We start from the raw sequence: 27412 nt of genomic DNA on the forward strand, positions 1-27412 counted from the left end.
CCTAAAATTGGCAAAAGCAGTGGAATAAAAGCAGCAGTAAAAAAATGATAATAGATAGTACAAAGTCTGGGAGGAAGAAAAGGCTACCCTTGGTGCTGAAAAGGCACCAGGCGAGGCCTCCTGGGGAGAGAATTTCATAGATGAGGTTTCACAACAGACCCTCTTCACAGTTGCCACCCACCTTAGTAAAGGTAAAGGGACCCCTGACCATTAGGTCCAGTGGTGACTGAGTCTGGGGTTGCGGCACTCATCTTGCTTTATTGGCCGAGCATGGCCAGCATGACTAAGCCTCTTCTGGCGAACCAGAGCAGTGCACGGAATGCCATTTACCTTCCCGCCGGAGCGGTACCTATTTATCTACTTGCACTTTGACGTGCTTTCGAACTGCTAGGTTGGCAGGAGCAGGGACCGAGCAACAGGAGCTCACAGGAGTGGGGATTCGAACTGCCGACCTTCTCATCAGCAAGTCCTAGGCTCTGTGGTTTAACCCACAGCACCACCCGCATCCCACCACCCACCTTACCTCACATCATATACTGGGGGTAATCAGAGAAGGGTTTTCTGAAGATGACTTCAGTGCACAGGGAGCAGAAATTCCTTCTCATATCTCAAAACCATGCACAGCTTTAAAAGGTAAGTGACAGCCCTCTGAATCGCGCTTGGAAACAGACCGTTAGCCAGCAAACCTCTGTCAGAACAGGGAAGATGAACTGACGTTCAGCCCCTGCAGTGGTGGACTCTGGGCTCTCAAATTTCAGCAGTCACCTGTGCGACACTAAAATTCCTCCCCACCCGCCTCTTGTGCTGTTCTAAAGCATTGTTTTGGTGTAAATGGCAGGGCGGCACCCGGTGCGACCACATTGGTTGTGCTACTCTTAAAACCACCCCTGGCGCTGCTAAACTAACCTCCAGTCTAAAGACTGATCCTCAGTCATGTGAAGGATACCTCGTCCATGTTTCCCATTTTAATACAGGAGACTCACTTGACAACGTTTCGTGCATGTGGGGAGTGCATTGAAAATTAAACATGCACGATTAAACATGCAAGGATGATGTAAGTTCTAGTCCACAACATATGGAGGTACCATGTTGGCTACCCCTGTTCTAAAAAAAAAAACTCCCATGCATTCACACCACTCAATTTTAAAAGAAAACTTTAAAAAATCCAGAAAGCCCAATGTTCAAAATGATGTGTTCTCACACACCATGTGGTGCTCTTCAAGCGACTCCTTTCCCTGATCCTTCCCTTTTTATCCCTTGCAGCAAGTATATCATTAAAAGGAGCAAGTTAGAGGTGTTTTGCATTTCATCTTTCCGTGGATTCGTCTACTGGTGCGTAGATAACTGACAGCTAAAATTAGACACGTATTAAAATCAGTTACTGAAGAAGTCCTCTGTCTTCCACTGCGCCCAAAGCTTGTAATGGTCTGAAAGCGGGTAGAATATACAGTAATTGTCATTCAGTAAGAGTCTATCCTAGAAAGTCATGCTTCAGTGGAGAAGACTGAGTTTCCATTTGAAATCAACAAATTAATCCAAGACAGGTATCTGAAAGGGCAAGTTTAATAGGAAGCAGCTACTGGGCTCTCAACCATGATAAAATGTTATTGCTGTTTCCCTGTAAATTGGCTTGGAACATATGATACTTTCTGCATAAGAGCTCTATTGCTGTTCAAGAGATATACTGCTCAAGCTATCAAAACGATGACAGTCTGTCAGTCCCCATAATAACTTGCCACCGGACATAGCGAGAGGATGTGCAACGCACACATGCATTTACAATTGCAAAGGTGTTCCACATTTTGGGCAGGGGGTGAGGAGAGAGAGGGAGAAAAGTACCACATTGTTTGTGCAGCATCCCGTCAATAATTGCAGCAGATAATCCACACGGAAATACTTAAAAGTCTTCAAAAGCTAGCAGGGAGTTCAAGTCTACTGAAGTGCATAACACATCTAGTTTTGTTTGTTAAAGGTAAGTTTGAAACTTTAGTTATCTGACTAGCTAAATCTTGTAGATTTTATTATGCAATTGCAACCTCAATGGTAACCGACTTCTGGTTCATGCTTGGTCTATTCAGGGACATAGCTGTTGGAAAACACCCTGGGGGGTGAGCCTGCAAGCCCATGGAACTCCGAGTGTCCTCAAGTATGCGCAGCTCCAGAGAAGGCATTCTTCCCTAATCTCCAGTGCGCTCAGCGACTTAAACCAGTTGGTATTATGCACACTTGAGACATCGTGGAGCTAATCTACTATTTATTTACACACTATGTACAGACAAAAACATAATGGCGTCTGTCCTCTCCAGCTCCGAGAGAACAAACAGGACAAGTAAAACGTGGGGCTACCTTTGAAGGTGACCCAGAAACTACAACTAATCCAGAATGCGGCAGCTAGACTGGTGACTGGGAGCGGCCGCCGAGACCATATAACACCGGTCTTGAAAGACCTACACTGGCTCCCAGTATGTTTCCGAGCACAATTCAAAGTGTTGGTGCTGACCTTTAAAGCCCTAAACGGCCTCAGTCCAGTATACCTGAAGGAGCATCTCCACCCCCATCGTTCTACCCGGACACTGAGGTCCAGCACCGAGGGCCTTCTGGCAGTTCCTTCATTGCGAGAAGCCAAGTTACAGGGAACCAGGCAGAGGGCCTTCTCGGTAGTGGTGCCCTCCCTGTGGAACGCCCTCCCACCAGATGTCAAAGAGAACAACAACTACCAGACTTTTAGAAGACATCTGAAGGCAGCCCTGTTTAGGGAAGCTTTTAATGTTTAATAGGTTATTGTATTTTAGTGTTTTGTTGGAAGCCGCCCAGAGTGGCTGGGGAAGCCCAGCCAGATGGGCAGGGTATAAATAATAAATTATTATTATTATTAAAGTGAAAGTATATTACAGCAGAAGAAATAAGACTGTCTTCAGCTTCTCACGCTCTTCTCAGACAGGTATGTGATTTACAACAATCTCATCTGCAGCATTGGAGGAATGAAATACTAACAATAGTGTGGGAGGTGCTGGGGGCATGGTGTGGCCAGGTGCACAATTTTTGAGGGGGCACAAACCAGGCGCTCCATGCAGGCAACCCCAGCCCAGCCCAGCGCTCCTCACCACTGCCAAGGGCCTTGTTGGCCGGCCAGACTCCCCCCTGCAGGCAGCTCAGCATGGCCGAGTTTTGCTCTGGAGGGAGTGGGGTTGCTTTGGTGGCGGGGGCTGGGCTGGCGCCCCTGACCGGCACATACGTACACCCTGGGCACCGGCAACTGCTGCTACACCACTGGGTCTATAGTCTGAAGCAAGTTTAAATAGCAGCCACATTCCTAGGTTAGTTTTTGTTATCTCATCCCAGCTAGGAGCAGTGAGAGTGGCAACTTCTTCATGTGCATTTTAAAGGACTACTTGATCCAACAATGTATATAGATCAGGCATGTCCAACTCCCAAGACACTGTGATCTACTCCCACTATAAGAAAAACTGGCAGTGATCTACCCATTGGAGCGGGGAGCCTTCACGTGTGTTTTGGGGGGCAATCAATCAGGATTACGCAATCGACTCCGATCGACCACGGATGACCCATGATCAACCACTTGGACATGCTTGATATAGACTATGGAGAATTGCCTTGTAACTTACAAGGCATGGATTTCTTAGTAGAATAGAGGTAGAGTGAAAAGAAAGGTTTATGGTTGGAAGAGACCTTTCATTTGAGAACCCTTTCCTAGCTTCTCTCACCACTTCATCTCACCTCCTCTTGAGACACATCAAAAGGAACAAAGAAATTGGAAGTTGCTTGATAAGCACTTTCAACATTTCAAAAAATTGTAAAAAAAAATGCAGTGTTACTTTTCTATTCTACCTTTCCTGCAGAGCTCAAGGTTTCCCTCCTCCTAGTTTCGCCCTCACAACAACTCTATGGAGGGTATGTTAGGCTAAGAAATGATGAGCGGCCCAAGGTCATCCAGTGAACTTCATGGATGAGTGGAAATTTGAACCCAGCTCAGGCACTCTAACCACTACATCATAACTTCTGAAGGAGTTAACTGAAACTCTACAGCCAATGTGGGTTAGGGGTTGGGATAGGGGTAGGGGTAGCCAATGTGATGCTTTCTAGATGATGTTGGACTACAATTCCAACCATTCATAGGGCCGTGCGGGTTGGGACTGATGAGAGTTGGGAGTCCAGTCACATTTGGACTCCACATTGGCCACCCTGGGGTTGGAGTTTGGGACTAGGACAGGGGATACTGAGGTTTAAATCCCTGCTCAGCCCACAGGGTAACTTTGGCCCATTCATTAACCTACCTTATAATTTGAAGTTTCATTTCCTCTGCAATCCCACACCCAAGATAAAACTAGGGGTTATACAACTCATTACCATAGTTAAAACATTTTGGCCTGGAATAAAAAGAAACAATACTTCAAGGTACTTAACTGGGACCGAAGTAGCTGAAATATTGAAAGATAGTGTTGAGCTCTCTCAGATTTAGGGGTGCTATCAGGAATAAACAATGCACAAATAATGAGGCAATTGTTTAAACCAGACCAACATTACTAGCGTAGTTTAATTTGCTGCCAATCTTTCAGTGGGGTGATAAAGATCTAAACCCAAACTTTTAAAAAATGCTTTTCAGACTATATGCAACCAATTTGAGAAACCCAAATTGATTAATTTTGGCTGAGTCGTAAGTTTCCTTTATACTTGGATGTGCTATATAAAGAAAAAATTGGCATTACTACCTAAGTAGACAGAAATATCTAAAATGTTGCATTGTACAGAGGTATTAAGACAGGTTTTACACATCATTCTGTAAAATGGCCAGTTTCAGAATAACAGCAACATGCCTACATTCATAAATATTTCAGGGTGTTTATTTTTAAGAGAAATCTTTTTGATTTGAAAGCCAGCCTTCATGTAGCACAAGCCTACTGCATGTTTACTCAGAAGTCAGTCTAACTGAATTCAGTGTGGATAACTCGCAGGTAAATGCTGAGATTCAAAGCACATAAGCTGTGTCACCATTTAATGCTGGAGACGTTCCCATTCCTGTTTCCAGCCCCAGCAATGCCTTCCCTCTCCTGAATAACCTCCCCTCGTCCAATGGGCAGCAGCAGCTTCACTCCATACACCCCACCCTCAAGGGCACGTGGAGGCACTTCCTACTTGTACCCTCTGTGCTTGCTGAGTCCTTCCTACCATATATTATTCCTATGTACTTTATGTTGCCCAAAGTGCATACCCCTTTTCGTCCTCTCTTCTTTGCTCTTAAAAGCAGAAGCCACGGAAAGTAAGATCTGCACACATACATGTGCAAACAGTTCACAAGTCCATCTTCGGCTTGAATAATCTGCTTCTCCGGTGTTCAGAATGAAGAATCCTACAAAACTAGCCTTGTGCTTTAATTAAGCGTTCTAGTGACATAAGCAGAATAACAATGCGTTCCGATCATGATAATGTATTCTTCAGGGGAGAATTTACTACAGAGGGATTTCTACTTGCTGAAACAATTTTCTTTTCCAACCTAGCAAAAGCTCTATAAATTGCAAACACGGTGTGTATTTTATTAGAGAACAATTCTGTCACTTCGAAAAACACACTTGCCAGCCCCAAAGAAATTGATAGCAGACAACATTCATTTTTAGTGGTTCTAAGCTACTTGAAGAATGTTGGTAAGTGCTTACTCGCAGCTATTCACATGCACAGAACTATGCTGCTTTGATTTTGCTAGTAGGGGGACACTGCTGCAAATTTAAGACTATGGCAATTTCCAAAAGTTAGAAGAAAAGTCAATCAGAGCTTAAGATTCAATGTGCATATTTTCCCCACGCTGTTTTGAGGATGGCCGAGTTCCCTGTCATGCAGCACAGTTTCCTTTTTTTTAAAAAAAACTGAGAATCTGAAAACACATTTAAAGTACAGTCAGGTTTATAGTAAATGAGAAAATAATGTTTCAGTATAACATACTATCCTGACCCATCAGTAGTAGAAACGGCGAAGAGTGTAATGGAGTCGTAAAAGGAGAAGAAAAATTAATGCAGGACAGATGCTTGAGTTCTCCAGCCCAAGTCACTGTTTCATATACACAGGCACACACTCATGTATTTTGTAATAGGAGAATGGATGTGCTATTACCTGATACTGTGGGTGGGAGCCAATCCTTCACAATTCTAGCATCACTTCTGTGCACTTTCTGATCTCATGCACACATTAGTGATCCTTCAATGGGTGTGCAGAGCTGTATTCCAGTATCCTTCGCAACTAGCCTAATTTTTGCATTTATTGTTCCTTAGGCAAGGAACCAGCATTCAAAGTTCATAACACTTTACAGGATTTTTTTAAATAACCCCCTCACCCAGCAATATCAACTTTCATTAACAGGCATGAGAACTTCTAAAGAGCAAGATGGATTGCCAAGTGTTCCCAACCAACTGTTACACTTCATTGTGTAGCTTTGCTACAAGACAGTGGACCACCGTTTCTGAACATACATGCAAATGGGCACAGCACATGATGAAATGACTCCATGGTTTAGCAGCCAAGGTTAGAAGGAAACATGCACCATCTTGGACTAGTTGCTAATTAGACCCACTAATAGTTCCAAAGGACAATGCCCAAAATCCAGGGAGTGTTTATGATAAGAATAACTTGACCACTGTTGGCTAGGAAATGGTTTTCACATGCAGATTGGCCAACCGTGAGATCCAGCTGCACCCACATTTGTAAAATGTTTTAGAACAGAAAAGAAAACTGAATGAAAGACACTGTTTGAATACTAAGCAGATTTGGGTTGAACGTTTTCTGGAGGAAGAAAACTCGTGTGCCGTCTTGTAAAATGGAAAGAGCCATGTTCAGTGGTAGAAAATATGCCCTACGTGAAGAAAAAAAAAACCAACCCAGTTCAATCCTGCCATCTTCAGATAAGCCTCGGAAACATTCCTGTCTGTAATCCTGGAAAGCCCCTGCTATAATAATAATTTATTATTTATACCCCGCCCATCTGGCTGGGTTTCCCCAGCCACGCTGGGCGGCTTCCAACAGAATATTGAAATACAACAACCTATTAAACATTAAAAGCTTCCCTAAACAGGGCTGCCTTCAGATGTCTTCTAAATGTCAGGTAGTTGTTTTTCTCTTTGACATCTGGTGGGAGGGCATTCCACAGGGCGGGTGCCATTACCGAGAAGGCCCTCTGCCTGGTTCCCTGCAGCTTGGCTTCTTGCAGCGAGGGAACCGCCAGAAGGCCCTCAGAGCTGGACCTCAGTGTCCGGGCAGAACGGTGACCGAGGCCATTTAGGGCTTTAAAGGTCAGTGCTAGTCAGTGCAAATGAGAGGCAGGGAATTGGCAGCCGGTGGACCAGATTTGACCCACGTGATGGCCTTTTGTAGCAGCCCAACAGCCTCTCCTCAGCCCCCATGCTTCTTCCGGCTTCTATGTTATGACTTGCCCTAGAAGGAAGAGTCTCCTTGGGCTAATTGTAGAGCTCCTGTGCTGCATGCTGAGAAAGAGCTATTTTCAAAACTGCAACCCATGGATAAACAGATTGTTCTTCTCTTTTGCCAGTTCACAGTTGTGTGTGTGTGTGTGTGTGTATGCGTGCATGCATGGTACACATAAGTTGTCCCCACTTGCTTTTGGCTTGGTCCTAAGTGCCGCTGACATGCCCCCTCCCCACATGCTTTTGGTTTGGTCCTAAGTGCCACTGACATGCCCCCTCCCCATCAGAGGGTTGACCACAACAGCTCGCCACACTTGAGCAGATAAAACTGACCTAGATGGACCAATGGTCTGACTCACAATAAAGCTTCTTCCCACATATCCAGAAGTCAAAGTCATTTATATCCTCATAAAATGAAACTTAAACCAAATCTCAATGCTTTCTGTAAGACTTTGCTCACACAGATCTGTTCTATTAGCAGTTGCATCAATTCACTAATTGTGTGTGAACATATATATATATATATATATATATATATATATATATATATATATCTCCCCTTCATGGATCACTGCCTTGTCGTGGCGAAGGGGCTTGAATGAATCCAAGAAGCTATGAGCTATGCTGTGCAGGGCCACCCAAGACGGACAGGTCATAGCCAAGAGTTTAGACTAAATGTGACCCACCTGGCGAAGGAACTGACAAACCACTCCAGTATTTTGCCAAGAAAACTCCATGGACATAAAAAAGGAGAAACTTTGAGAAGAAAGTGAGTTTCTCCAAGGCATGCTCTGGTTCATGGGGTCACGGAGAGTCGAGCACAACTAAGACGACTAAACAACAACACACTCTCTCTCTCTCTATCTATCTATCTACACACACACACACACACACACACACACACACAAACACACAGACACACACCAGACTGATTATATGCATGACCTCCTTCTCTACATGTAGGAAGTAACAAATACCAGCAATATTTCTCTGCTCAGATCCTCTTAGATTTGCATAGACATAGTAGGTAGGGCGGGGGAGATAGCAGGGAAAGGTAAGAAGCAGGACCATTTGGAAGCATAGCTTGTGGACTAGTCTAGTTCTCCCCTCTGGGGGCAGGAGAAAGACACATAGGCGAGAGTGTCACACTCACCATGACTGGGAATGTTGTTGCCTTGAGAAGTCTCTTTCCACCATTTCATTTTCTTCAAGATAGAAATGCTTTCTCTTTATGCAATCTGGCAATAGGGGCAGACATGCTCAGGAGAGGCAGATAATTTAGACTGCAGACAATGCTGCATTGCTAATGATGTGGGCTCATAGAATTCCTTAAACCTGGCATCAATCAAAGCAGTCAGAACCTAAACAGAATCCAAATTTGCACCACAAACCTTAACCTGGAATATGAAAACCCAGAGATACTTGCATGCTACAGTGGCTGCAAAAACCAATTAGGGTTGCATAGCATTATGGTGCCAGATACTTCAGGCTACTGAATATTTTTTATAACAGAAAATGTGAGTTTCTACTTGAACTAAATACAATGAAGTCATAGGTGATTGATTTTTCATTAAGCAAACCATGACTTAAAACTGACTATGATACAGCTTTACAATCCTCAATTACAACAGCACTATACCACCTTATGGGTTTTATTATGGCTTGTTAAAGATACGCTTCCCTATCTTACAGATGCTCAATTTTAAAATGTAAATGGTAGAGGATATTGATAAACCAATTAGCACTGATGCAAAGCAAATTCCTCTTTTATCTCAATTACAACATGACAACTTAATAGGTCAAGATAGTCTAACATCTGAGACAAGGGCAATTCAATAAAACAACTGCATCTTGATATGGTAATTAAGAGGAAATGTGAATCCATTATCCTGCCTTTTGGGTACATGTGTGTGCATGTGTTAATATACATTTACTTATATATATATACAGCTTTGCACACACTCATGTGTTTCTTATTATCTTCGCCAATATCAAAACAGGAATTTATTATTTAGGATCAGGACCCACAAGTATTTACGGGGTACACAGCTCCTAGAGAGCAACTGAAATGACAAATATAAAACAATGTGGTCAAAATTACTGAAACCCTCACACTATTTAGGAACAAAACGGTCAAAGACTGCAAACTTAAATTAAATGTATACTGTTCATAAGGAAGCACATCACTACATACGACATGTAGAGCAGAAAATCATAAATATGTTGACAGGGAATCAATCTCTTAACAACAATAATCTCTCTCAGTTTAATTAATAAACGTCATTCCATGTGGGAGAACATTCGCAAACTGGAACACTCACTTCCAGGTTTGTGGCGTTTGGGAGCCAAAACATTCGACTGCTAAGGTGTTCGTCAACCAAGGTATGACTGTAGTAGCCAGGTTTATGCAACACGCGTGAACGCTATACAATATTAACTTAAGTGTTAGATGCATATTTTGCCGAGTGATTTGATTGTACTGAACCTTACTGGAATCTTGTATATATGCCAATGAAGGTTTGAGAACTGAGAACTGAATTGGCTGGCAAAATCGAGTTTAAGAGGATTGGCTAGATGGTCCAAGGAGTAGCTAATGGCTCACTACAGGAGGGAGTTATGTTTACTGGTATGCAAACTATAAGATCTGGAATACATGGCTAGAAAAAGAGTTAAACACAATAAAAATAATTTTTAAAAGAACAAAACAGAACTGCAGGATAGACATTGAGCATAAGTTTAAATTGCTTTAAACCATCCCTTATGCTGGTTCCAATTCATTTTTTTAGTGTCCTTATTTTTGTACCCCAAACAGCAACAGCTATGCAGTTCAGAGTTTGCAAATCTAAGGGGGAAACCTAGGGAAAAGGTGAGAGAACTCTTCACTGCAAATGGGCCAAGGAGTGCGTGACATGCATAATGCCCATGGAAAAGGTAAAAGGTAAAGGTAAAGGACCCCTGGACAGTTAAGTCCAGTCAAAGGCAACTACGGGGCGTGGTGCTCATCTCACTTTCAGGCCAAGGGAGCTGGCGTTTGTCCGCAGACAGCTTTCTGTGTCATGTGGCCAGCATGACTAAACCGCTTCTGGCACAATGGAACACCATGATGGAAACCAGAGCGTACGGAAACACTGTTTACCTTCCTGCTGCAGTGGTACCTATTTATCTACTTGCAATGGTGTGATTTCGAACTGATAGGTTGGCAGGAGCTGGGACAGAGCAACGGGAGCTCACCCTGTCACAGGGATTTCTGTTCTCATCCTGAAGCAAAGTTCTTAACCTGAGGTACTATTTCTGGGTTAGTGGAGTCTGTAACCTGAAGCCTCTGTAACCCAAGGTTCCACTGTAATGGAAGTGAGAGCTTGCTATAGAAATCAAGGGAGAAATGAAACATCTTGTTGTAGCTTGAACTGGGCACCCATTGTACTTACCCAACATCTCCCAACTCTCCCCTTGGAAACCTCTCTCCCACAAAAAAAAAAAAGTCCAAAGAAAACTGAGCATGCTCAGTACACACTGAACGCTGACTGACAAATTGTGTAGTGGTGGAGGATGGAAAACCATTGCTCTGTTTTGAGCAATGGACTCGGCATGTTCCAGGTGAGGCTTCAGCGGCACCCTGGACAGCTCCATGCAGGGCTCAGGCGGAAGACTATGTAACAGCAGAGCTTGGACATTGTTTCAGTGGTGGCAGTGTTCTCCACACTTTTGATTCAGCTAAAGTAAGCAAACCAAGCAATTATATTTCCCGAGTGCTGAATTAGCAATACCTTACTTGTAGTCTAATTGCTAGCCTCCTTTTCATGGTGTGTGAGGTTTTTTATTAAAGTGTTTTGTATTTCAGGACGTCACATTTTAAATGAGCCAAGATAAAATAAGACAATGAGAAAAGTCAACAGAATGTCCCATCGGTTGCTTTCTAGCCTAGCCACTTTAGAATATGCTTCACAGAAGAGGGAGGAAGCTCATTCTTGGAGTGCAGGAATAGCTAACATAGTGTTCTCCAGATGTTGTCCAACTACAACTCCCACCAACCCTTGCCAGCATGGTGGCCAAGGATGATAGGAGTCAAGGATAACAGGCAATTGCCTACCTTTGTATTAAGGCATAGGAATATGTAGGGTCAGTTATTTGTTCTCAAAGCTTTTCGTCATCTCACAGCTTACATTAATGCTCGTGTATGTTGCTCTAAGTCTACACATCCCATAGTTCATGGTGCCAGAGATGTCCCTACTTTTCTAAAACTTCCACACTGATCTACCAACACACTGATCTTCTCCCACAGTACAGCCCTTTAACAAAACTGAGGCACTTCTGCAATCAATTAGATGCAGATTTTTTAAAAGGAAAACAAAATGCATTGTTTCCACATGAGACTTAAGATGACACTATAATCTCCATAAAAAATCCCTTAATGCATCTTGCCCATGGCCAAGATCTTAATATATGTTATTTCCAGATAGCTGAGGCCACAAATGTCATGTTATTTAGTTATTTAGAAAAGTCATGTTTCTTATTTGTAGCACGACCTTTGTGATAATTTTCTTAATTTTGTTTTTTACTATCCTAAACCATGGTATTGTTCAGGTTATAGGAAGAAAACAATTAATTATGGGAATGATTGCTGTGGCCAGCAATTATCAGGACATTATTAAAGGCCCAGTATCAGAGAAATGTTTCAATGGTACTTAACCAGCCCATACTGGACAGTCTGTCCAGTCAAAGCAGGTTTTTAAAAATAGGGGAAGACAGCAGGGGAAAAGACTAGATTGCAATGGTATGGCAATGACTTCATCCAGACTCTCCAACTAGTGAATGAATGGCATTAATTCTAGAGAAAATGGCTAGAATGTAAACAACCTCTGTCTCTGTACTTTTTACATGATCAATCATGCTGTGGTGAGATAGATATTTTGCAAGGAGAAACAGACTCCTATATCTCAAGGCAAGATTCTTACTGACTGAGATTCTTATCCGTACTTCTCTATAGATAGGAGCCACCAGAATGGACTGTGATCTACACTTGTCAAAATATTAAAAAACAAGGAATCAACAGCAGCAGCAGCAGCAGCAAGTTTTCCATTTTTCACATCAAACAGAAGTGGGTGCAGATTTGAGACAAGGAAGCATTGTGGCTATTTGCTACTGTGTTGGAATATGGAAGAATATTTAGAAAATTTATAATCCACCTGTTAATCCAATGATCCTCAAAATGGCCTATGACAGCAACCCTCCCTCTCCCAACTCAGCAGCCTTAGAAAAACTTCCCTACAGTTTCTCCTTCTCAGGCCAATGGATGGGTCCAGGTTTATTTTGCTCTTGTCATGAGGATGCAACATCACAGTGACCATTAGTCCTCTGACTAATGTACAGCAGCCAGTGTACTGTAGGCAGTTTTATAAATACAGTGGTACCTCGGTTTTCGAACGTAATCCCTTCTGGAAAACTGTTCGAGTTCCGAAACGTTTGAAAACCAAGGCGCAAAGGGCAGTCTGCAAATTCAAATGAGAAAAGTGAGAAACACACAGCGGAAGATGTTTGACTTCTGAGGCATGTTCGAAAATGAAAGCATTTACTTCCGGGTTTGCAGCGTTCGAGTTCCAAAACGTTCGGGAACCGAGGTACCACTGTACAAACTTAATTCATTCCGGAGGTCTGTTCTTAACCTGCAACCGTTCTTAACCTGAGGTACCACTTTAGCTAATGTAGAGCCTCCTGCTGCCACCGCACAATTTCTGTTTTCATCCTGAGGTAAAGTTCTTAACCCGAGGTACTACTTCCAGCTGTGTGGAGTCTGTAAACCGAAGTGTTTGTAACCCAAGGTGTTTGTAACCCGAGGTACCACTGTAATAAAAAGCAACAAAAGCAACACTAATGCTATGTTGGGAACGAACCTGGGTTTGCTGCGGTTTACAATCACAGGGATGCAACTATTAAATAATATCTATTGTGGTTTTCAGAGTCAAGGATCAAGTAGAAAGAAAGTAAGACAGGAATTCCCACGTCTGGGGCTTCCCAGAAACCTTGCCAGCTTAGTAAGTGCATGCTCAGCAGTTAGTAGATACAGGACATGATGCCACTAAGCATGTTTCAAAATGTGGCAGCTAAATGTCAGAGCTGCATACGGGGGAGTTCACACAACTGCAAACTTCTAGATCACATAATCGTGTGAATAATAATTTAAAAACCCTTTGTCTTTTGCAAGTGGTTGCACCCGTTATTCTTTATCTGTTTCATGTTTCGTCTGAAAATAAGAAAAAGAGCTCCTATATATAACAATATCAAAATGTAATTTCACTTTATGATCTTTATAAATAATGTTCCTTCTTCCTGAAATCCTAGCCTAGATTAACAAACAAGGTTGTCGGGGTTGGGGGTTTTTTCGGGGGGGGGGGGAGAATTGCAATAATGAAATACTACACTTATGCTGCAAACAGCTGTTAAACTACATTTCTGAAACATCATTCTTCCCCCATAGAAGAGTCAGTCAGAAAAACACATAAACACAAACCGATATAAAAAGGATATCATAAAATTCAAACATACCTGATTCCAAGATTCATGGCCTCAGCAGTTCCAATCATACTAATGGCTAATAACATGTTGTTGCAGATTTTTGCAGCCTGAAAAGAAATTCAACACCCCATGAATTTCTGTTATCCAGATAACTATCCAACAGGAACTCAAATTCTATTATGAATGCATTTGCTCCACAGCCAGTCCCTAGAACAGACAGCAACACGTTTTCAGGGGCAATGATATCAAAAGCTGCAAAACAATTTTTGGAACACTTGCACAGTAATTTGATTTGGTATGCCTTAGACATTAACAGATCTGCATTTGCACTTTTAAAAGAACTGTATAAATATTTGTTCTTACTGACAATTTGTTGATGCCACTGTCTAATAACCAACCAGAAAAGTAGAGTTAGCAAAGTGCAACAAATAAGTGCTTATAGGTTTGGAATGTGTAAGCAGAAATCCGCCATAGAATGGACTGAAAAGATGGTAGGTACGTATTCTGTTTTATGCGCCACCTATCACGATATGTTCTTTGTAGGCTTCTTATGTATACTTCTCACTTTGTTAACTGAATAATAAACAAAAATAAGAATATTTGTACCCCACCCATCTGACTGGGTTGCCCCAGCCACTCTGGGTGGCTTCCAGCATTTACAAAAACGTAATAAAACATTAAACATTTAAAACGTTCCTATACAGGGGCTGCCTCCGGACAACTTCTAAAGGTTGTATAGTTATGATCTTCGTAGACAGCTGGATCGAGGCGGGTCAGGGCTGCTGATTCTTCTAGATCTGTCAGCAGCTTTCGACATGGTCGATCACGAACTCCTGGACCACCGCCTTGCCAACGTGGGGATCCAGGGCACAGTCCTTCAATGGCTGCACTCATTTCTCTCTGGTCGGGGACAGAGGGTGGCACTTGGGGGGGAATTGTCATCGCGCCACTCCTTGGTGTGTGGAGTACCTCAGGGTGCGATACTCTCCCTGATGCTTTTCAACATCTTTATGCGCCCCCTCGCCCAGCTTGTCCGGAGTTTTGGGCTGGGTTGCCATCAGTATGCTGATGACACCCAACTCTATCTGCTGATGGATGGCCATCCTGACTCGGCCCCAGACACACTGACCAGATGTTTGGAAGCTGTGGCTGGATGGTTATGTGGGAGCCGGTTGAAGCTAAATCCTTCGAAGACAGAGGTCCTGTGGCTGGGACAGGTCGATATGGGATTGGGGGGGCAACTCCCAACTCTTGCGGGGGCACAATTAGTGCCAGCACCGTCCGTTAAGAGTTTGGGTGTAATCTTTGACACCTCCCTTTCCACGGAGGCTCAGATTGCAGCTATAACAAAGGCGGCATTTTTCCATCTCTGCCAAGCTAAGCAGTTGGCTCCTTACCTCTCTCGCCCTGACCTAGCCACTGTGATCCACACAATGGTCACCTCCAGACTAGATTATTGTAACTTGCTCTACGTGGGGCTGCCCTTGAGACTGACCCAGAAACTCCAGGGGGTACAGAATGCTGCAGCAAGACTCCTTACGGGATCTTCGCTGTGAGATCACATTCACCCGGTGCTATACCAGCTGCACTGGCTCCCGGTGGAGTACAGGATCAGGTTTAAGGTGCTGGTTTTAACCTTTAAAGCCCTATACGGCCTAGGACCCTCGTACCTACGGGACCGCCTCTTTTGGTATGTCCCACAGAGAAACTTACAGTCTTCAAAAAAAACATTTTGAAGGTCCCAGGCCACAGAGAGGTTAGGCTGGCCTCAACTAGAGCCAGGGCTTTTTCAGCTGTGGCTCTGATCTGGTGGAACACTCTGTCACAAGAGACTAGGGCCCTGCGGGACTTGACATCTTTCCGCAGGGCCTGCAAAACAGAGCTGTTCCACCAGGCCTTTGGCCAGGGCACAACCTGACTCCCTCCCTCGGCAATCTTCACGGAGCTCTGGCCCAATGGTTGCCAGTGGCTTGATTTCAATTAATTTTATAATGAATGATTTTAGAGTGTTGTGTTGTGTTGTACTTTTGTACTGTTTTATTGTTGTTAGCTGCCCTGAGCCCGGCTTCGGCTGGGGAGGGCGGGATATAAATAAAAATTTATTATTATTAATCTTGGTTTATCTTCCACTGTAAACCAATGCATGCATCCCAGGACTTAGACCTTCGCTTATTCTGTGATATACAAATTGATCTAAGAAGCATCTTCATCCTTAATTGGTTATCTTAAAGTCTTCTATACCATTTCCCAGTTAAATGTTGATATAGAGCAGGCTTCCTCAAACTCCGCCCTCCAGATGTTTTGAGACTTCAATTCCCACCATCCCTGACCAGTGGTCCTGCTAGCTAGGGATTATGGGAGTTGTAGGCCAAAAACATCTGGAGGGCCGGTTTTGAGGAAGCCTGATATGGAGAATAAGGTCAAACAAGCCATAAAACCCTACCCCCCCCAAAAAAAAATCACAAACATGACAGGATCAAAAGACAATATGACAACTTAGTAACCAAGGACACATTGAAATAACAACAACAACAACAACAACTTATAGCCCGCCCATCTGGCTGAGTTTCCCCAGCCACCCTGTGAGGCTCCCAACAGAATATTAAACAGAATAAAACACCAAACATTAAAAACTTCCCCAAACAAGGAAAAAGAGAGTCTAAGCCTGTCCGTGGAAAGATGGCAAGAAATGTCTAGGATTTTTTTCAGTCTGTACCTGCCCAGTTCCAACTTCTCCACAGTAGACCACATTGGAACCCATACATGTAAGCAGCTCCTTTGCAGCATCAAACTCTTGCTCTACTCCTCCAACCATGAATGTAAGGTTTCCTGCTCGGGCAGCTCCAACACCTAAAGTTCAAAACAGCAACACATAATGGAGTTTAGCTTCTTTTCAGGTCACTCTATTCGCAGCTAAGATGCAAGAATGTGAAGACACAGAAGTGATGCCATGGAGTTCAATGCAACAAATACAAAGGCACTGATTCGATTTATTGTATTTCTATGTCGCTTTTCATTCAAAGAAACCTCAAAACCGCTTACAAACCATTTAAAAAAATAGAATATCACAAATGCAGCATAAATCGTATAAAATAATTAACAAACCACCAATAAAATAATTACAATTTATTAAGAAAACAGCAGTTGAAAAATAAACTAAACATCACAATTGCAGCAAAAGTCATATTATAGTATTAACAAATCCATGTGGCATTTATAATCTATAAAGCAATATTAAGAACATTGACAAAATGGCAACAAAAAATAAGCTAAGCACTGCTAAGTTTATACACACACTCTCCAAGCCTCAGTGTCTCTATTCAGTTCATTAAAATACACATAAAGTACACATAACACCCATTGTTAAGCCAGCTTGGCCAGATGTTGCATTGACTGGAGTCCTCAGGTAAAGGTAAAGGTAAAGGATCCCTGGATGGTTAAGTCCAGTCGAAGGCAACTATGGGGTTGTTGTGCTCAACTCCTTTTCAGGCCAAGGGAGCCAGCGTTTACTCAACAGTTTTCCGGATCATGTGACCAGCATGACTAAACCACTTCTGGCACAACGGAACACTGTGATGGAAACCAGAGCTCATGGAAACGCCATTTACCTTCCCACCGCAGCGGTGCCTATTTATCTACTTGCACTGGTGTGCTTTCAAACTGCTACGTTGGGGGGAGCTGGGACAGAGCAACAGGAGCTCACTCCGTTAAGGGGATTCAAACCGCCGACCTTCTGATCAGCAAGCCCAAGAGGCTCAGTGGTTTAGACCGCAGTGCCACCAGGGTCCTCAGGTAGAAGGCTCTTGGGCCTACCACCAATGGCACCACTGATGAGGAACTTGTCCATGCCACTCTCAATAAACAGGAGGTCCAGTTCCACTCGAGGAAGTCCAAGACAAGCCTGTCCCTCTGTAGTGGCAAGTTGCGACTGCACTCAGTGTTGAGGCCAACTAGCAGGTCCAACATTGCCTCCACATTTGGGGGCCTCTCGCTGCACCACAGCCTACCACCAGCAGCTGATCCAGCTTCTTCAGCCACACCTTGGCATATTGATATATCGACACAGCCAATGTCAGCCTTTCCAAATTACTATTTGGAAGAGTTTCATCACACATCTCTTTTTTTCTTTTTTCTTTGTCCTTGCTACTAATCCCCTGGCCTGATCTCCAGTGAATTTAAGCCTAGATTTGCCGACAAAAATACAGCACTGTCCATCACAGGTCAAGCTTTCTAATCAGGTTAACAGATTGCTAAATAGCTCCAGAAAATCATTGATAAGCGTAAACGGAATACCAACAATAATTTTCAGCTGGTTAATCTTGGCCAGTCACTCTTTCTCTTGCCCAAATATTTGGGGGAAGTATAGTGACCTAGTTAGGGAAAGAAGATAAGCCCTGGTGTCTGCCTTTGGAAACCTGGCATGTAGTCATGTTCCTCCATGGACTGTGGCAGTTTGGATTATTGCAAAGTACCGTACTTGATGTAGGACTCGCTTGGAAGCACCAGCTGCTACAGAATGTTCAAGCCCAGCATATGAGTCCTGTTTTGGCACTGCTGTACAGACTGCCTATTAGTGCTGAGGCCCTATTCTAAGGGCTTTTCCATTACCTTTCCATTCATTTTATTTCATTTCATAAAATTCATACACCACTTGATAGTAAAAAAATACCAACAATACCACGACCTCAAAGTGGTTTTAAAATCAACAAAAATACATAACAAACTGAGGTTCTGCACCCCTAACAAAAGACCTGCCCTATGGTGCTGGAGGAGACTCTTGAGAGTCCCATGGACTGCAAGAAGATCAAAGCTATCCATTCTGAAGGAAATCAGCCCTGAGTGCTCACTGGAAGGACAGATCCTGAAGCTGAGGCTCCAATACTTTGGCCACCTCATGAGAAGAGAAGACTCCCTGGAAAAGACCCTGATGTTAGGAAAGATGGAGGGCACAAGGAGAAGGGGATGACAGAGGACAAGATGGTTGGACAGTGTTCTCAAAGCTACTAACATGAGTCTGACCAAACTGCGGCAGGCAGTGGAAGACAGGAGTGCCTGGCGTGCTCTGCTCCATGGGGTCACGAAGAGTCGGACACGACTAAACAACAACAAAACTGATTATTTAGAGAGACAGGAGAATTCTCCAAGGCTACTTTTCAAGAATTAGCCAGGGAATTTTCTCAGTTCGGGGGGCGGGGGTGGGGAATAAATTGGATCCAGACTAAGTTTGTTGACCTTGTGTCCTTTTGGGACTCAGTGGTCCAAGTTAGTCATGACTTAGTTTCTGTTGAAATGAGTGGGACTTAAGTTCAGGACAGTTTGTCTGGCTCCAACCTAATAATAAGGGAATAAATTAAATAATTAAATCTAGAAAAGCTTAGAAAGATTTCCCAAGCTATTCTGAAGGTTCGGAAGAATTCTGCACCCCCTAATACTTTGCCATCTTCCTTTTAACTCAAAGAACATGGTGGTGGTGGTGGCAGCAGCAAGTACAGTGCTGGGAAGAAGGAAGTAGGGAGGTTTCTCCCCTCCAACGTCCATCCTTCCTTTGCAACCCAAAAAAGGATTCCAGAGTTTGAAATCTCACCTCTTTTATTAGCAAGCTTGGTGAGCCCCCAAAGTTTTCCTTTGACTCTGGCTTGGGAGAAATTTGCAGATGTCTCTAATTATGTTTATCTTGAATCTACCTTAGAAGGAGATTATGAATGCATAAAGCTCTACCTTATATCTGATTCCTAGAGAATAGCTAGCAGTTACAATCATGCTTTGCAAATACCTCATTACAAACACACTGCACCAATCACTACAGTTTTGAACATAATTTGTTGTTTGAACAAGATCACCAAGGAAAAGGAGGTCAAAGTTTCAGCCCTCTCCAATTTTACATCCTTGATTTTTTATTAAGGAAATTAAAACTCTTCCTGCAGTGCCTCTGGAAGTGCAAGAAAATGGAGGGGTTTTTTTTGCAAATAGGCATTTTAAGGGATTAGCACCCATTGTAGTTTGCTACTATCACCTCGTTGTTTTCGACAATTGTTCTTATGTGACTTTAAAGCCTGGAACATCTCCCCCCTTGAAATTCCTGCTGCATCACAAGAAATATTTTTACCATTTACTTGAGGAAACCAAACTGTAAAATGAATATTAAAAACAAATAAACACTAAGATATAACATGCTAGTTGCTAAAGTTCAAAGTTAGCGATTTAATTATTTCCTATGTATTTGCAAACTATGATATGCAAACATTAACTTTATTCCATTTACAACTGAACCAAATGTGTGTGAAGAGATAGAAATCTTCTTGATTCTAGCACAGGCATACATTTCAGCAGAACAGCACCTTAAAACAGCATTTACGGTTAATTCCACTGAAACCAGTAAATCACTTAATTTACTAAAATGCACTTAAATGTTTTAACCAGTCTACCATCAAATGAGATAAAGAAGAGGACCGAGGGGACCAGGCTGCTATGTGAACTGTCCTTAAAATACAATTGTTTTAATCATTTTCTACAGATGTAGCCTCACAAGGGTCTGCTGTCACAGGGACCATTTACGACTTGTCATGGTGTCTCTATTGTTTACCAGAGACATTCGTGCTAAAAAGGCGACAGCTGGGACAGAAAGCTGCTACTCAACAGAACAATATAATCCCGTGAAAAGTAATCAACAAATTTAAGAGTGTTAATTAACTTTACACTTTATCATGTTCAATTAGTTGCCCTTTCTAGAGAAAAGATTGCCGTGCACAATCGGTTTAGAGCGTGCCATGTTTGATTTGTAAGTGATCACTGTTTCGGTTTTAGAGTCGATGTCAGCTGTTCTCTTGGGTTTTGGTGACACAGATGAATGGCTCTACACATGTTTCAGGGGTGATCTGGTTTAACATAAAGTAGCATAACATAACCTCTTGTTAACATATTGCTGGTTTCACCTAGAAGGGAAAACAGCAGCATATGCACATGCACGCGCGCACACACACACACACACACACACGTATTTCCACAAACAAGCAAGCAAGAGGGCTCTGCAGAAAACAAAATAAAGTTTAATCTTCTTCTGAAACACAAAGACACACTGAAATGAACCATTTTTCACCATTATTTCTCAAGGAAAGTCTTTCCTTTTAGGGGCACGTTAGGATCATTTCCTCACAGCAAGATTTCTGGTTCTACTGCATTATGCACACACAAACTCCTACATTTTACCTAGTGTGCATTGCCTTTAATAAGGGCAGCTGAAATAAATGTTGTGTAGCTGTTCTTAGTACAGGGACATATCTGAAACTACAATGGGACTTTTACACATTTCTGAGATACATTTATAACGGGGGATTCTGTAAGAAAGTTAGATTCATCTACGATTACGATCTATCTTTATTTCCTTTAGGGCAGGTTTTCTGCTTGCTAATGGGACAAGGCAAAACATGATGAAATGACAATGTATTCAGAAGTGCATCTTAATGAACAAATCTGTGTTTCTCAGTCAGCACTGACAAGCAGAGCTCCAGATCAGATTATTTCTTACCTTAGCAATGCAATCAAAACAAAACATAAACAAAAAGCAGGTTTGTCTCAATGCTGTGGGAATGTATCATAAAGAACAGCCACTCATTACTGGAACTCAGTGTACTACAATCAGTGGGAAATGTTTAGAAAATAATTACTTTGTTACTGACTGTTTAAGCAAAGAAAAGGAGAGCTAGCTGACCACACAAATTAAAAGATGGCACTGATATATGCAAAACATTCAAATAGCAAGGAATTATAACTGAATCTGATTCCTAAAAAGAAACAAAGTAAGCTTTTAACTGGGAAAGTTAACTCTGAAAGCTAATAATGGACAAAGTTAAATATTAAGGAGGAAATTATAGGGTAGTTTTACAATAGCTAAAATGACAAAAACACAGCAGCAGAAAACACTACATTTCTGCAGAAGATCTGTAGGGAGAAAAGAAAGCGGTCGATAGATCTTTAAATTGGTAGCAATAGCTGTTCTTCTATCCCGAGTTGGCAGCTGCTACATTTGCAGACCTGGTTCATTATTTACCCATAATGACCATCAAGCTGCAGTCAAAGTCGGATCACAACAACTGTCAGCAGCTCTTTTAATTAGCCTTGTTTGAATTCAGATAAATATCACAATGGCCCAACTTCTGCTGAAAGAGCAACAGAATACCGTAAAAGATGAGCTGATCTGACTTTAGAACTACCCATACGGAGAGGAAGTAGAAAGAACTGTGCTATGCAAGCATATTTAAAAATATACTTGTATATTAATAAGGATTTGTGAACATCAGGCTTCCCACCACCAAAGGCTCTCAGTTTCTGAAAAGATTTTTGCATCAGCCTTTTTTTTCCACTCTGGGATATATTTTAAAGCACAGCTTACTGACACTTTTATTGTTTTCATTCATATACATATACATACACACACACACACACACACACACACACACACACACACTTCTATTTTCTTTGAAAAAGGCGTATTTTAAAGATCATTCCAGAATTAAAACAGATTAGCCTCTCATCCTATTTATCTCCTTTATTTTGTTTAATCTCAAAGATCATAATCTTCCATTGCATTATCAGATCCCTCTCTTTGTGCTCATGTCACTGGAATAATGATCTCCCTACCCAGTGGGGACACAAATCAAACTGAGAGTGTGTCACCAGAGGGACCTACAAAAACCCCCCCACAAATATTTGCATAATATTATTACATAAGCAGAAGAAGAAATGTACGGTAGAGTTTGTGCACACATATGCTTTCAGGAAATTAGCTCACCTTACAAATATTTCCATTCAGAGCTTGATCATTATAGAGGCAGTATACATCTCTATTACAAATAAGTTGTACTAAAACATTTACTATAGAAGCGGAACATTTTTGTTGTCAGCTACTCTGGCTGTAGCCTGTTAGGGGCCAAACTGTGTGCTGCGAACCATCCATTTCTCAGTGTTAAGGATGCTTTGTAGATACCAAGTTGTTGGGAGCAGAAGTAAACGTAAGTTGCATATGGCCCACAGGTCAATGTTTCATTGCTGAGTCTCTGAAGTAGAGATTCTGAGGTCCACTGCTCTAAATCCAGTTATCATTTCCATGTATTCTGAGACACAAACAATAGACTTTTGACAAGGCTGCGTGGAAAAGAAAAAGATTCCCAAGATGTTGCTTTTGTAGTAGCTGCAAGATGCTCTGTCATCCCTTGTTCAGAGGGATGAGGATAAAGAATCAGAGAAAGAGAGTTCTAGAATATTCCAAAGCTGTACACATTCCACATGAAGGCTTCAGAAACAACGAAGTATACTGCTTAGGGTTGAGGAACACTCCTGCTGCAGTTAGAAGCCTACTAATTATTATTATTTTTTATAGTGATGTGACTCAGCATAGGTTTCATTTACTTTTTGCACTCTATGGAAAAAATACGGGATAATTATGACACACTTCAAAGAATCAGGGAATTTGCCTTGCAGTCATCCTACATTGTTTCAGTGTGCCCAGAAAAAAACAAACTGAGAAGTAAAACTTGCCATTCAAGGCAGCTCATACAGGAGACTCAAGGAAACTGCCTGACCCGAACAGAACAATAATGAAAGGATTTATGCTTCAAAAGAAGGTGCTGAGTGGCTATAAGGATTAAAGTGCTTGAACTTGACCATGGACATGAGTGGGAGAAAACAAACAGTAAAACTGCAGAGGAAGTTAGATATATCCTGAAGACAGAAAACAAGCCTAGTAAATGTAATAAAAAAAGTTTGGCCAATAGGGACAAAGATGTTTAAAAGTCGTTAATACACACCATGTATGTCTGTAGGCACCAAAGGATTACGAAAAAAAGAATATAAAGTGACAAGGTATTCTAGCATCAGGAAAAACCAATCCAGCAAGATTAAAGATAGCATGATGCAATTTATAAAGCATGATGCTCTATGCTGGTCACTTATAGCAAAGAAATATGACAGCACTTGAAAAGTTACCAGGTAGGGCGAGACAGGCCAAACCTACAGTGGCAGGCAAGTGTGTAAATTACAATGACATAGCAAAGGAAAAATCTGCCTGCCTAGCATGAGATGCCTCTCTTAGTGTTTAGATCCTGTCCACTCCCCAGTGTCAAAAGTCCCTCTTAAAATATACACCAAAATTGGGATTGGGGCATGATTCCAGAGGCACATGGAAAACTGAACACATCTCCCAAGGTTCTGTTAAAACTATTTCCCACAAATAAAATGGTGGCAAATATTGAGGCTAATGTATTTTTTATAAACATGCAGTGATCCAGATACCCCCAAGCAATAAATCAACAAGCTGATGCTTTCACAATGTGCATTTCTTTCAGTGGTGCAGCCCCTCTCCCCAACTGTTTTTTAAGGGAAATTGACTGCTTTTAAAGGGCTACCTAGGAAAACTTTAGGAAGCAAGTGTTTATTTTACATCCTGCCCTTCAACAAGTTCCAGAATGGTGCACACGTATCACATTTGTTCAATTGCAATCTCAGGCCACAGGACGGGGGATCAGAAATGTGGCTGCGATATCTGTCCTGGCCTGTAAATTCTCTACACAGTGCAGTAAACTCAGAAGGGAGCATGGATTCTTCACATGTCAGGTAGGGAAGACAACACTCACTTGTACCCTGTGATTCCTCTGGCATACACAGAGATCTCAAGCCATCAGTCAGGTTGTTACTTTTTGTAGCCAACATCCACCACAATAGAAATCACATAAACACAAAAGACAATCCAAGAGCAAGTTAAAACATATCAACACAAAAATGCGATGGGAGCAATCGCTCCCAGTTTGCACCAGGCATTGGAAACATTCCAACCATCTCCGAGGCTTGTCACAAAATGAGAAAACCACTTCGGTTCCTACCCCCTAATACTCTCTATGTGTAGTATCAGAGCAGAGGGATTGAGGGAAAGATTGGGAGGACAACCAGAAATGATATCTGGCTACTAAATCAAGACTCTTAATATGACGACTTGTACACATATACTCTAGATTGCTGGTCATTTGTCAGTTTTCCACACATGCAGTATTTTTAAAATATGTGTGAGGTTGTAAAAAAATAAAAAATAAAATAAGGTGTGGATTTCAGAGCAAAGGAAGCTTGTATACATGAATGCTTCACAGTTTTGCTTTTTAGATATTATTTGGGTACTTTTACAAATCACATTTGGGAAAACAGCAAAATGGCACCCTTCAATTTGCAGAACAGAACAATCAATTCACAGTTGGCCAGGTGACCTGGCAGTTATGAATCAATGTCATTAACTTGATAGGTTTATTGACAGATACAATGTTGTATCCATAACAATTGATCTGGTATACCTGTTTCGCTCAACCAAGTCATCACAGGGCGAACAGAGTTGTGAGAACCAGTCCTTTGCAAGAGTCTGTGGCAAAACCCCAGAATCTTCTACTCTGAGCCTAACACTAAGACTCCAGCTACTTAAGACATCTCACAAAACCTAAACTGGCCAGAACAGCCCCATGTTTAAGGAAATGGGGTAAGAGACTTTTGTCTAAACTGTGCAACTTTTACTATCAGTATAACTATGGAAGAGTCCTCTCTGTTTAGTCAAACAGCATCCAATCCCAAAGTGAGGGGCAGTCAATAAAATCTGTAAGCAGATTTTTAAAAACTCATGTTGTTGTTTTTTAATAAAATATATATATATTGCTTTTCAGCCCTGAAAAGTTATCCATGAGGAATATTAGATTTTAAAAATTAAACTAGGCTATCATCTCAAGTGATGTCCATTTAATGACAGTAAACAGCTCCTTTCCTTTGATTACACATAAACTGATCAGTTACCATCATGATAACCATTTTAATGCAATGCTTAATATACATTTTAACATGCAAAACAGAATGCCTGGTCATATTATAACTCAGAAGCTGCTTTAGAAATCAATGCACTTGTTCAAAGATATTGAAATGGTAACTTATTTTGCTATCTAACTCCTAATTAGAGAACTGATTTGATAAAGGTATGGATTTTTGATTAATTTTTTTTTTTTTGAAAAATCCAAACATGGCAGCATTCTACCTAATAAAGCTACAGTAAAGCCTTTTGAAACTTGTATGGAATATTTTGTTTCTGTCCCTTTTCTACAGCTGTAAGGACATGTAATAAAGGATTTTCCAATATGTATCTAAAAGCAAATCTGTATGCTGTGTTTTATATTGTACTCCAACATGCTGTCAGTTTAATGTTTGTGACACACAGGTTTTCCTCCAGCCAAGGTGATAAAAAGGAACCTAAATGGGAATATTAGAAAGTCTCTTTTTTCTAATGTTTTGCCGCAATTATTTAGTTAAGGGTTTATTTTTGTAGCTGGCAAAGGGCTCGCACTTGCTCTGCACAAGAATTGAAAAAGGAGGTCATGCTTCGCCAAAGAGGTCAAAAGAGGACACACACTTATCTGCTTATATGGTATAGATGTACACTTAGAAACTATTATTATAATTTAAGATGAAATGCCACAGTAGGGAGGTTTGTGACAAGGTGACCTGTGCACCTGCTCAGTCTGCTGTTCAGGTACTAGCTGTTGACAGCCAACTTCAAGGCCCCAACTCTCACTTCTTATGGCTCTTGATGATGAAGATGATAATAATAATAATAGTAATAATTTTATTATTTACACCTCAGCCATCTGACTGGGTTGCCCAAACCACTCTGGGCGGCTACCGGCATATACAAAAACATAATAAAGCATTAAACATTAAAACTTCCCTATACAGGGCTGCCTTCAGATGTATCCTAAAGGTTATAAAGTTACTCATCTCCCTGACATCTGATGGGAAGGCGTTCCACAGGAATTGGCTTGCCACATGTCGGGGGGGAGGGGAGGATTTTGCCAAACTGGCAAAATATCAGGGAAAACCTGGATGTATGGCAATATGATACATAGCTTTGGGGGGAGGTTTACCCAAAAAAGCTCAACAATTATGGGGTCTTCCTGAAAAAAGTTCAATAACTCTGCGGCTGTCGGGAATTTTCCTTTTTGAAATATGGCATAACTACACAGGAAGGGTGCCAGTACCAAGAAGGCCCTCTGCCTAGTTCCCTGTAACTTCACTTATCACAGTGAGGGAACTGCCAGAAGGCCCTCGGAGCTGGACCTCAGTTGAACGATGGAAGTGGAGATGTTCCTTCAGGTATCCTGGGCTGAGGCTGTTTAGGGCTTTAAAGGTCAGCACCAACACTTTGAATTGTGCTTGGAAATGTACTGGGAGCCAATGTAGCTCTTTCAGGACAGGTGTTACATGGTGCTATGTTTAAACCACGCTGAAACCAAACAGACATCTCCTTCAAATTGAGAATTATACTCTGTAAAGCAGAACACACAGTTACCTTACTCTGCGCTTATTTTAAAAACGTTCTCCGACATGTGAGAACGCCTTGTGAGGTTTTGCCTAAAAAGGCTAATTGCAAAGAAATCCGAAGTGAAACAATTAATTCA

The 27412-nt window shown here is 41.9% G+C and overlaps 1 protein-coding gene across 1 annotated transcript in view; it reads right to left on the minus strand.

Annotated features, from left to right (window-relative positions):
• HIBADH (3-hydroxyisobutyrate dehydrogenase) overlaps positions 1–27412 on the minus strand; it is a 72597-nt gene that overhangs the window by 5007 nt on the left and 40178 nt on the right. Inside the window, exons 5-6 of the mRNA XM_079948086.1 lie at positions 16657–16790; positions 13971–14047 (exon numbers count right to left, since the gene is read on the minus strand). Coding sequence (XP_079804212.1) covers positions 13971–14047; positions 16657–16790 — 211 coding nt within the window. The remainder of the gene's footprint in view (positions 1–13970; positions 14048–16656; positions 16791–27412) is intronic.

Source organism: Podarcis cretensis (assembly GCF_951804945.1).
Source record: "Podarcis cretensis genome assembly, chromosome: 12".
NCBI lineage: Eukaryota > Metazoa > Chordata > Lepidosauria > Squamata > Lacertidae > Podarcis > Podarcis cretensis.